The sequence below is a fragment of the Momordica charantia genome, assembly GCF_013281855.1.
Source record: "Momordica charantia cultivar OHB3-1 chromosome 8 unlocalized genomic scaffold, Mcharantia_2.0 BLBB01000008.1, whole genome shotgun sequence".
Taxonomy (NCBI): Eukaryota; Viridiplantae; Streptophyta; class Magnoliopsida; order Cucurbitales; family Cucurbitaceae; genus Momordica; species Momordica charantia.
Window position 1 is genome coordinate 27,851,991 of NW_028275166.1, and position 12,731 is coordinate 27,864,721.

Sequence of the window (12,731 nt, forward strand, 5' to 3'; positions counted from 1 at the left end):
AACTTAAAGTTTTGAGTTCGATAATAATTTAACTTAAACGCTAGAGGGTAGGAACGTCTTCCTGTGTCAACAATAAAAGTAACTTTTATGGTTACAAATTGATCATGGTCAAAAACTCCCCACAATACAGATGGAAAGAAATAATGACAATAACAGGAAATTACAATAAAAACCTTGGAATTACAATTTACTAGAGCTAGAACACTGATTTTTGCATCACAATCTGAGTGAGGCAAATCCTTTGCAAAGAAAAGGAAAAGAATCCATGAAATTTGAGGCCCATCATAACCATTCATTTCATTCACCTTGATAGACAAGACTCATCTCTCGGATTCTCAACTCGTGCATCTGAATAAAAATTAGAAATAAAAATTAAATCATTACTTCAACGAAAGTACATAGACTAATATTCTTTTTAATAACATGAACTTCAGTAGTAATTGACATATTTATCGGACCAAATAGATCATAAATTTGAATTCCTCTACCTCCACTTACTGTATTAAAAAAAAAGTATTTTTACGATATTTTTTCAATCTCGACAAAGTAACCATTACTTTCCCGAGAATAGAATTGAAAAATGATGAGAATAAATGGAATGAAAAACATATCACAAAATTAGGAGTTTAAAGGATTAACCTTGGAAGGCACAGCCCCTTTCCTGGTTCTGGCAAGAAGCCCTTTGCTGATCGGAGACATCATTAAATCCGTCGGACTCATATACCTAAACCAATAAATCAAATTTTTTTGATTCAAAATTTCCATTCTTTTTTTAAATTTCGAACTAAAAATTGACAGTTTTAAATAATTACCTTTCTGGGTATTTGAATGCTTTTGGCACTTTCAGCCGATTTGGGGTACCATTTTTGGGCAATTCAATGCCGGAAAATTTCACTTTTCCGGCCGGATTCGGGCTCTTCGGCACCTTCAGACGATCCATCGACCCATTTTTAGGGACCAAAATTCGTTTCTTCTCTGTTTCATCCTCTGCTTTCTCAACTGGGGTTGCCGTTTTCATCTCGGAATTTGACTTTTCCGATTGGTTTTGGCTTCTGGCCTTCTCCTTTTTGGGCGTTTCAAATTCTGGGGTCGCCGGAGTTTCGCCGGCGGGAGTTAATTTTCCGATCTGGGCTGGGCTCTCCGGGTGCTTGAGGAGACCGTCGCCGTCGCCGGCGCCGGAAATTTCTGGCTGTTGGTCTGAGATTGTAAGTTTGGACTCGAAATCTGTACATTCCGACTGATTTGGGCTGCTGGGAATCGATGCTTGAATCGGAATCTCCATTGATGAGCTGAGAAAAAAAGAAAAACAGATTTAAAATGGGCAATCTTCGACATAAAAGGGAAGAGGGGGAAAGAAAAAAGGCACAAAAATAACTCAAATAACCTTTTGAACTGGAAGAAGAAGAAGAGTACGAAATATTGTGGAGTGAATTTGAGTGGAAATTGGATTAGTTTTTGAACTTTGTTGTGAGATTTATTTATTGGAAAAACAGAGGAGGAAGAATCCGTTATGGAGAGTGAACGTTGGAGAGTAAGAAGGAAACAAACAAAAAGATAAAAAAAAAAAAAAAAAAATTCCAACGGTCGAATTTTAGCCGAAAGGGATATGTTTTTGTTTTTACCATTTTCAGGATTTCAAAATAAAGTGTAATTGGAGAACTGATGATGATGGGCCGGGCTATCTTCCAGAAGGCCCAAATCGGCCCAATACCGATCTAAAAACTCGACCCATTGTCAACACGAACTTAACTTAGGATTAATTTTGTAGAGCTCAGGGATTCAATCTCTAGTCCCCACATTTATTGTACTAAAAAAAATTAAAGTACGCATTTAATATAATCCTACATTATTGTAAGTTAGGGTGGGTCAATTCAATTCAAATGTATCGAATTAATCCTACAAGCCAATTTAATCCAAATTAATTCTCAAGCAAAATTTGAGTCTGAGTTACTAAATTTCCATTTTTCCCAAATAGTCAGCTTTTTTAGTGCCTCTATAAATAAGATTCAAAATGTCAGAGTTTCAATTTTTACACGGATGACAATGTAATATCAATAAAATGTTGATGCGAATATTTATTGAAAATTATAAGAATAAAAAATTACATAACAAATAAATACTTCACCTTTTAAAATAAGTTAAAGATAATTAATATTTATAATATGTCCATATTAGTAATATTTTGTTAAATTTTTTCCAATACTATAAATCTTGATGTCGAATCTATAGATATATAAAAATACCGACCCACCACGAAAACTTAATATGCTATGATAAGTATTTTTAATTCAAGTAATTAATGGTCAAACCGAGATAGTTTAGGCATCTGTCTCTAACCTCCAACCCCACAATGTAAACGGGAGATTTTGATTTTAAAAGTAGAGGAAAAAATGGAACAAATAGTTAAAAAAATAAATGGAAGATTTTAAATAGATAAGTATTTTCACGTGAGTGACTTATTAAAAAAATTTTAAAAGTAAGTTCTTGAACAAGTGAAAATATCTCATTAGCTTAAAAATATTTAAATCATGGCATCAAATTTTCTAAAAACCAAATTCAAGGTTTTAAATATCAATATTGATAGAAATGTCGATGTCTCAATTTCATGAAAATATCGATAAAATGTCGATGTCGATGAATATTTCTCTAAAAGTTAAAATATTAAAAAATCGTAAAAAATATTTAAATTAACAAATAAAGATTTTTCTATTTCTAAATTAGTTAAAAATAATTAATATTAATATTATGTATATATTAGTGACATTTTATTGATATTTTTCATATTTTATCGATTTTCTTCTACTATGATGAAAATGTCGATTTACCCATCATGTCGATGTCGGATCCATGGAAACATGGATATGTCGATGAAAATATTGATATATCGATGGATATTTAGAACCATAATCAAATTCAAATATGAAATCGATTTACCGATCATGTCAATATCGAACCTATAAAAATATAGATATGTCGATAGAAATATCCATGTATGGATAGATGGTTAGGACATGATCAAATCCAAAATATGAAGGGTCACTAATTGCAACACTGATATCAATGCAAACTGCTGCCTTCAGAAACTCAGTCCCTTCCTTTTCAATTTCTTAACTTCCCATTATTCAAACCAGGAAATTGTCTCACTTTAAAGGACATTTTTTTTTTCTTTTTTCTTTTTCCAAAGAAATTTAATATCTCTGTCAGATTTCTATACCAAAACTGGATCTTTTTGTTCGTCACCAAAAGATACACTCTGAAATTTCAATATTTTGCCCTTTTCATTCCTTTAAAACTTAACAATTTAATTTCTATACTTCAAAATTTGTAGCAATTTAATTCGTAAACTCTACTCCCGTTTGGTTTATTCATGAATTTTAGACCACATAGTCTAAATTATTAAAATAATAAATTATTGGTTTGATAAAAGTTTAGCTATTTGGAACCAAATAGGGTTTTTAACCATTTTTTTACTATTTATTATATTTAATCTTAAATTTTGATATAAAGATATTTATTATATTTAAATAATTTAATTTTTTAAAAAAATAATCATCATGATTTCTAAATTTTTAAAAGGTTTATTTTGATCATTAAAATTTTTATTATATTATTCGTATCCCTAATATTTGCGTACCCAATATCTAAGCCTAATAAGGCTCTATTACATGCCCAGGTCAATGTTGCTGATATACATTCGAAGTGATGTATTTATCTATCTTTCAAACCATTAATGACAAAATAATTATCAGGGGTTAGGGTTAATAAAGTTCTTTTGTTAGAAAAATAAATTTAGAGTCTAAAATAAACTTTTTGAAATTTCATAAGCCAAAATATAACGAATCTAAAATTTAGGAGTGGAAACAAAATAATCCTGCATATCAAAATGGGAAAGAATAACATTATCTTATTTTTTTAATTGTTAATGTTAGTTTCCAAAATTCCAATATATATACTGATGGAATGATATAATGCGCAAACTCAACCGATAAGAACTCATCCTCACATGTTGTACTAAAAAAAAATGATAAAGAAAAATAAAAAAGAATGTAATAATGTTATTAAATTAATATGAGCAAAAAGAAGGATCGAGCTATCCTACCAAGACCTTTCTTTGTAGGTCACAAATTTAAATTTCTTTCTCCTGCATTTGTAATATAATATTTTAAAAGTGATTTAGAAGTAATTTTCTAATATTCAATTTTCATTGTTAATAGTGAAATAGCAAACTCTAGAGATCAATACATAAGAATAACTTTCTACACTTTTAAACATACTACAAATATATATTTCTCTGAAAACAAATAAAATTTCGAACATCCTTAAGGCATCATTTAATTAATTTAACTATACTTGTCCTTTGGTTCATTTTCTAAAGTACGAAATAAAAAAATAGTTATTTAATTCAATTTAAACCGATATGGTTGTTATGAGCACCTGTCGATTACCATTAAGCTATGCTCATGTTGGCGCTTTTGGTACTTAGATATAAGAAATAAATGCATGTTTCAAAAAGATAAAAAGAAATAGGAGGTCAAGAATAAGCTTTCATAGTTATTGAAAAAAAAAAAAGATTTAAATACTTTTTGGTCCCTAAACTTTGAACTTTGGTTTATTGGGTCTCTACTTTCAAAATGTCAATTTCGGTTCCGGTATATTTTGTTCATTTTAGTATATATATCTTCAAACGTCTTGATCTATGTACTTTAAAAAAGTAACCATTTTGATTTCTATTTGCAAACCTTTTAATACAAATTTATGGCTTCGTGGTTATGCTAAAGTTTTGACAAAAAGAATGGTTGAAAATGAAAAGTAAAAGACCAAAATGATACTTTTAACGTTTTGAAAGTACCTAGATTGAAATGAATTAAAGTCGAAAACAAGGAGACGGGTAGTATTTAAAGTAAAATAATAATATGTATTAGTAGGGCAAAGAAATGGGAGGGAGAAAAGTGGGAGTAAATAAGGTATTTATGGCATAGAGTAGGATAGATAAGAAAGCAAAGTGAGTAGTTGGAGCTTGGAAGTTTGTCAGATTCCCATGGAGAGAACAACATCTCAGCCCACTTTTCATTCACTTATTAAATGCCTCTCTCTTTTCATTCAATATCATCTATTTCCCTTTTCCAATGCCTATAATATCATCTTTAATTTTGTGTGGCTTTGGAAAATAGTTTAACCCAAGGTCAAATCTCAATAAAAATAAAAAAAAAAATATATATATATATATTTTAAGGGAAATTATATATATTGGAAAAAAAAAGAAATAGGGACTAAGACACTACTAGGAAAATGGGAGAGAGTTCACTTATTGGTAGTATTATTATATGCTATAAAAAACAAGTTGTTCGATTAAAGAGTCGATGTGAGAGTTCAAATACTATAATAATGCTTAGATCGATCAATATTCATGTAGTTCTATCTCAAAATTAATTGGTAATAAGATGAGTAGCTCACTTATATTATAAATCACTTGTTAAGCCTCATATCTTTTCAAATGTAACATGCCCCTTTGAGATGGTACCTCTTTTGCGCTACATTTTTAGACTCTGATATCATAATAATATTTATAGAGATGAGAGTAGTAGTTTGCTTATATTATAAACTTTTGTTAGATCATTTATCTTTTCAAATGTAGGATCCTTTAACAACTTCAATCTGATGTTTGTTGAAGCAACTTCAGTAATCAAGCTATGGAGTTTTATTTGTGGTAGCACGAAAGGAAGAAGTCGTGCAAGTTGAAAGCTCAACTCTCTATCCCGCATCAAAACCATTTGATGGGGCGCCATGACACTTCCATGAGTGCCAAAATAAAATCTTTGTTCAGCCATCAATTCTTCTTTGGCTCACATGTTCTTATTTTTATCAAAACTCATACTTATTACAACATCTAAAAACAGAAAAGATTTAAAAAGGAGAAAAAGGAAGAAACAAACAAAAGAAAAGATTTTGTTGGAAGTTCCCAATTGGGAAAAAGTATCGCAACTTTTCACCATCAAACAACAAAAGATACATAGATTAATGAGTAGTGGAATCAGCTTTGCCAAAAAAGAAACAGCAACAAGAGAATTTTTGTCCCAAAAGAAAATTTGGTTTTTTAATTTTTTTTTTTTTGTTGGTAGAAGAAAAAATAAAGAGGGGTTTAAAAGCTTTGCAAAAAGGAAAAAAAAAAAAAGTGGAATTGAAGCAAATTTTGCTAAGGCAAAAATAGCAAAAGAACTGAAGTCATGATTCATGACCTGCCAAACACGGCCTTATTTGAAAACGCATTATTTTTTTTTCCTTGTTGAAGGAAAAACGCATTATTTTTTATTTTGCAGAAGAGAGGAAAGAGAAAGAAAAAAGAAAAAAAAATATTCATTATTCTGTGTATGGAAAAACTGACATCCATTCTTTCGTTCGCGTGCACGCAAACGCCTATGTATTGGAAGAAAAACAAACGCTATATATATTATTTTTATTTTTATCGATAAAATAAAATCTCTCTTCTTTTTGTTTCAACAATTATATTAGATTCATTCATATATTTTAGAAATTAGTTTATTTATTTTTTTACTTTCGAAATATCTATTTTAATTATGGTATTTTTATAATTTTTATTCATTTTAATGGTGTACTTTTTAAAAGTAATTATTTTGATCATTTTGTATGTCAATTTACTAATTAAAATTATTAAAAATTATAAATTTAATGATTTCAATAGATAAAGTTTGTATTAAAATTTTACAAATAAAAATTAAAGGATCAGCGACACAGATATGTCTTAAATATCGAAAGTATAGAAAATAAAATGAATATTTAGAAAGTACGGAAGAAAAAAACTAAAAGTTGGAAATAGGATAACAAAAATAGATCGACTTTTAAAAATGAAAAAAAAAATTCAAAAGTTTTTTTTTTCTCTCGTTTTTAACTGCAAAAGTTGTATTCCTTGAAGCCAATCTAAGTCTGTTTGGGTTTATTTTGAGAAAATTTTAACTCTCTTTTGTATTTGATAAAATTGATTACGAAGATATTCATTTAAAATCACGTTTCAAAATACATTGATTCGTAAAATTTGTTCAAATAAATTTTGAAATTCTTGCAAAAACGAGCACAACTTAGTAGTAATTGACATATATCTTATTTACTAAAAACCATAGTAGATTTTGACCTGATTATTTGATAACCAACTCAATTTTTTAGGTAGGTTTTTTTCTTTTAATACTCAATTTTTTTTCTCTAAAAAATCTATTTCTCACCCTAAATTTTTTTTCTTTCTAAATTTCTGTTTAAAAAATTAATTTTTTTCTCTCTAAAATTTTCATAATTTGAATATTTATAATTATTTCTTTCTCTCCAAATTTTTTCATCCTTACGTTTTTTTTCCTAACAGATCAATTTCATTTATCCTCTGAAAATTTAATATTTTTCCAAACTTTTTTCTCACTTTTAATCGACATATAAGCTACATGATAAGCTAATATATTTTTTCTTTCTTTCTCTTTTATAAGTTTTCTTTCTCTTCCTGATATATTTTTTCTTCTGAAAATTATATTTCTTTTATCTTTCAATTTTATTTCACTTCAACTTTGATTTAACTCTGTTTTTATTTATTTTTTCTAAAAGTTATATTTTGAATCTTGTTTTTATCTCTAATTTTTTTCACTATAATTTTTCTCTTTCTTTCTCATTTATTTTTTTTCTTCAAAATGTCTTTTCCTCCCGATTTTATTTTTTTCTCTAAAATTTTTCTTTTGTATTTAACTTTTATTTCACTATTTTTTTTCTAGATCTTTTTATTTATCTCTCTAAAATTTATCCCCTAAAAGTTTATTTACGTCTTTCCAAACTTCCAATTTCATGTCTCTACATAACGGATGACAAAAATTTCCGCAAGGTCAGACCCTAGAAATAGGAAATGCATGTCCTGACCTCGCCCCCGATTCTATTTTTAAAATAATTAATATATATTTATTACACTTTTTAATTTTTAAATTCTAAAAATAATTAAAAACAATTATAAAATTGATAATTTTTCTCGAGAACATCTCTCGACCAAAGAACGAGGTGGAGACGGGGATTAAAAATTTTCACGAGCATGAGAATGAGAGATAGCATCCTCACTCAACATCGACACCATTGTCATCTCTACTCTACAAAAAATTATGTATTTTCAATTTTCCCATTTTTTAGAAACAGAAAACTTTACCAAAGATTTTCTGTTTTTTAAAAACAAAAAAACAAAAAATGGTTATCAAACATATATGATTTTTGTTTTTTAAAAATAAGAAAACCAAAAACTACAAATACAAAAAAGCAAAAACCAGAAACAAAAATTAACAATTTTATCCTTCAACGAATTTAAATTTGATTTCATAATAATTATTTTTAAAAAATTTATAAATTATTAACAAAAAAAATTATGCAAATTTTAATAGGTAGTTTAGTTTTGTCATTATAGCTAAATCGCAATAATCAATTTACCAAACATTACAATTTCTTTTTCCATGTTGAAAAAATAAAATTTACCTAATATTAATTTACTTCCTATTATGGTTGATTTTTGTAAAGATATAATTGATAACAATTTTGTTATTAGCTACAACAATCCCAAACTAAGTCTCTAGGTAACTATGACAGCTTTATGATAGTTTTGACTTTTAACCTCTTGCAAAATGCTACCATATCATATTGGACACATTCAATTAATGCCCTTATTTATTTATCTTTTTCTTTATTCATATACAAAAGCCCCCTAGAAAAAAGGAACAACAAAATCTTACAAAAATCTTCTATATCCAAAGAGGAAGAGGAGCCTACTAACAAAAGAAACACAAGTGGGAAATGAATCATGAAAAAAAGAGAAATGAGAGAACTTAGTAGCTAGCTAGAGAGCAAACATCAATGATAAATGACCTAGCATTAACAGGTGTTAACATCATCCAATATAATTCGTTGACCGGCAAACAGTCTGATCCAATAATAACTTTATTAAAGGATGGGCTACGTATTTTAGATTCACCTCCAACACGTCCTAAGATGCTTGATTATTGAAATGAAAAACAATAGAATAATAATAATGTTAAAATTTTGAATACTAGAAGGATAAGGATAAAGGTTGGAGAAAAAGAATTCATGCTTTTCTATGGTTTAGAACTATTTTTCTAAGAAACTAGTCTATAATTGTGCATATGAGATTTTTAGTATTATTTGATTTTATGAAAAGAAAGTAGTCTTAAGTAAGGTTAAATTATATAATATACCTATACCTCTATGGAAGAGAGTGTTTTGTGGCATAAATTGGGTAATTTTGGTGTGAAAACGTAAGGGTCCTTGGTTAATTAGCAAGAAAAGAGAAGTATTTAGTAAAGTAGGTGGCTAAGTTGATTAGAATCATTAATATCCTTGATTTGAATGAAGTTGAGCAGATTATCTGATTATCTAGTGTATTTGGCAAAATTGAGGATGCCTAAGTTGGGAGCTATGAAGGCTGCTGTGGAAATATTAGAGCTTGGGAAAAGTCCATGTGTTGGAGCTTATTGGATATTCTCGCACCTATGACTGTGTAGTAAAGTACCCAGTTTTTAACCGAGTCCGTACAACTTCCAGGTGCTGCCCTAAAAATCAGGGCCCGATATATAAAAAAAATAATCCTAAGCTGCAAAGGGAGAGACAGAACAGAAGAATCCATTTTAGGATAAAAAATAGAGACATTCCTTACCCATTTCGAGGAAGAAGCTGCGAAAGAGAAGCTGGGCCTTGCATCATCACTGAGGTCTCTTTACTCAATGAGCCTTCTTTCTCTTTTACCTATTATTTTTTTTAAGCATGAATTAAATCCCACCTTCGGGGGAACGAACTTGTTGTAGATCTCGAATATCTACGTTTTAGTAACTCATATTTGCTAATTTAATAGAGGTGCGTTTCAATTCTTTCATCTTACCGATTTTGTTTGGCCAGCATTATTGGTTTGTTAGCTCATTTGTGGCTCGAAAAAGTCCTCTTGATGTATGTTTACCTATAATTGAGGTTGGATTCCTCTCTTTGAAGCATAAGATGTTGAGTACTTAGGAATGAGGCTCACCCTATTGTGCCTATAAACTGTATTTTATGCTTGTTTATTTTACAGCAGGAGTTGGGAATTAGTATGTTTGGATATCTCGAGAGAGAACCACGTCTGTTTGGGCATTCAACATTTTGAGTTTGCTAAAGCATTCGTGAACATTTTTTTCTTTTTTTTTTTAAAAAATTCTTTTGGTATTTTGTTTCACTACTTCAAAGTATAGCCTTAATCCTTGTGGAAACGACCTTGTTTATACTACCATCGACAAGAATAGTGTATACTTGCACTTATTTTCACGTGAGTTATGAACATGCAACATATACCCCTAAACTTTAGGTTAGGTTCAATTATACCTCTAATCAATCTTTTAAAATTGTTTCAAAACAACCATTCCTCCCACTTTTCCATTAGAAAAGAAAAAAACCAAAAATTTGATGAGATGGTGAGTGGTAAAAATAGAGGATGATTTCTTATTAATGTCATCCAACTAATAAAGTACCACATGTACCTTATCTTGAATAGTCATCACAATGTGGAGACTAGGTTCATCCCCGGGTCTACAATAATTATAAGGTTCGCCAAATCATTTTTGTTCTTTGTCTTTAAGGATTTTCCCTACACAATTAGTTTTTTTTAAATCATGATGTGATACCAGTACATAATCCTCATGACTTTACTTTGAGTTTCACTAAAAAGGCTGCCGATCATACCAATGAAATAATTACCCTCACTTATATACCATGGATCACCCATTTTCCTAACCAATCTAAAACTTTGTTTGTACTCATTGCAATTCTAATACACACTAGGTTGTGCCCCTGCCTCAAAAGATTTGGCTTCACGTGCCATGACTTGAGGGGCTCAGCTCGACTCTCGGCAGGTCCCTTCGACTGAGCCTCTTCCCCATCTGTTTGGTAGAATTGACTAGGTCATTTTATTTTCTTGTCCACGTGGCTGCGCTCGAGTGTGCTGACGTAGCCAATTGTTTTGCCATAGCATATCTAGTATATTAGTACATGTTGCTTTTCATGGGCACACATTTAGAGTCTTCTAATTTTTGTTATGTCTTTTATAAAACTCAAGGTCTATATTTAGAAGCAGTAACAAACCATGGATGGAAAAATAATAAACATATTTATTAAATGTTTTGTTTTCTCTTTGATAAATATAAGTCCATTTAATTTATACTGCCATAATTTTGTTTCTTTTTTTTTTTTTGTCTGAAAGTATGTCATTATAATTTTAAATGATTTGGTTGAAAAATTACTAAGGATTCCAATTATGGGGAATGAACACGTTAGAATTTTCAATTTCGAGTATAATTCAACGAATATGACACATTCTTTGAGGTTAGTGTTTAAAAACAATTTTGTTTTTAAGACTAATAAAATGTTTTTTAATGCAAAAAGACTTATTTGGCAAAGTAGTTTTCAAAATATATATATATATATTTATTTATTTAGTATTTTATTAAGTTAGTTATTCATATTTAATAGATTTTAAGAACCCTAAATCAATATTTTTTTAATACAACAATATCTGGGATGAGAATTCGAATCTACGATCTTTTAGTTAGGAATATGTGCAATTGAAGCATGTTCAGGTTGGTACTCTAAATTAAGATTTAAGAATTTAGGTTGTATTTAGGAAGAACTTGATTTTCACTCAAACCAGTTTTCAAAGTTAGAATTCACATGGAGATGATTAATTTTGAAGCACTTGAAATATGATTAAATCAACTTTTTTGCGATAATAATGCGGAGTTGGATCTTTGACTTTAAAAAAGGTAATACGTGTCTTTATCTACTTAGCTATACTAAAAAGAATTTTTTTTAAAACAAAAATGTGATGAAAATGTATATGTTTACAAAACAAGAAGGTACTATTTTCACAACATCACAAGCAAGGACAAACATTTTGGAGGGTAAAAAAACTTCCCAAAAATTTTTCAAAAAGTTGAAAGGCTATATGTTACCTAATAAAATTCAAACCCAACCATCAATAATTTCCTTTGTTTTTATTATGTTTTTATCCTTGAAAATTAAATGACATATAATTATAATATTATTGGTCTTTGTTTTTTAGTACTTGATCAACTTCTTTGAACACCCAATAATTGCCTCAAGGAATAAAAAAAATCCACAAATGAAAAAATATTTTCTCTCTTTTTTTTCGTTGATAAAAAATAGCAATAAATAATTATACATTGATTATTCAAACAAGACACAACTAATGAGAAGAGAAGGGGAAAAAAACAACAAAGAGAAAGGGAAAGGAACAGAAAGTGAGGGAAAAAAGGGATTCAAACAAAATATGGTCAAACTTTTCTTGTGGAATTAATGGAGGATTAGAAGAGGACACTTTCACATTAAACTAATTTCCAAATGGATTAATTAAACAAAAGAAAAATTAATTATATGTTTGAAACTTGATATGGGCACTCGTTCAATTTCTGTTCCTAGAAGTATAGTTTAGTACAGCATGTGACGGTGGGGATCGAACTCATAACCTTTTGGTTGAAGATATATGTCAATTAACGCTGAACTATGCTTGTTTTGACTGGTAACTTTTTAATTAAAAGTACATAGACTAAATTTCAAAGTTTAAAGTATATTTAAATCCAATAAAATGTGTTTGTTTGGGTACGGCAAGTGTTGAAATGGGAACAAAGAGTCATGTATAGACTAGAAGT

The 12,731-nt window shown here is 29.2% G+C and overlaps 1 protein-coding gene across 1 annotated transcript; it reads right to left on the reverse strand.

Annotated features, from left to right (window-relative positions):
- Positions 1–64: 64 nt before the first annotated feature.
- Positions 65–1,523, reverse strand: LOC111022170 (hydroxyproline-rich glycoprotein family protein). Its single transcript, XM_022299331.2, has 4 exons — positions 1,385–1,523; positions 813–1,289; positions 640–724; positions 65–348 (listed from the first exon to the last, which is right to left on the reverse strand). Exons 2-4 carry the CDS (start codon positions 1,280–1,282, stop codon positions 298–300), a joined length of 606 nt encoding a protein of 201 aa, XP_022155023.1. The 5' UTR covers positions 1,283–1,289; positions 1,385–1,523; the 3' UTR covers positions 65–297.
- Between the last annotated feature and the right edge of the window lie 11,208 nt (positions 1,524–12,731).

Excerpts from the sequence above, each read along its gene's own strand:
- LOC111022170 (XM_022299331.2), bottom strand. The coding sequence starts at position 1,282 with ATGGAGATTCCGATTCAAGCATCGATTCCCAGCAGCCCAAATCAGTCG. Across the intron at positions 725-812 it reads GCATTCAAATACCCAGAAAG|GTATATGAGTCCGACGGATT; the intron begins GTAATTATTTAA and ends TTATTGGTTTAG. Across the intron at positions 349-639 it reads AAGGGGCTGTGCCTTCCAAG|ATGCACGAGTTGAGAATCCG; the intron begins GTTAATCCTTTA and ends ATTTTTATTCAG.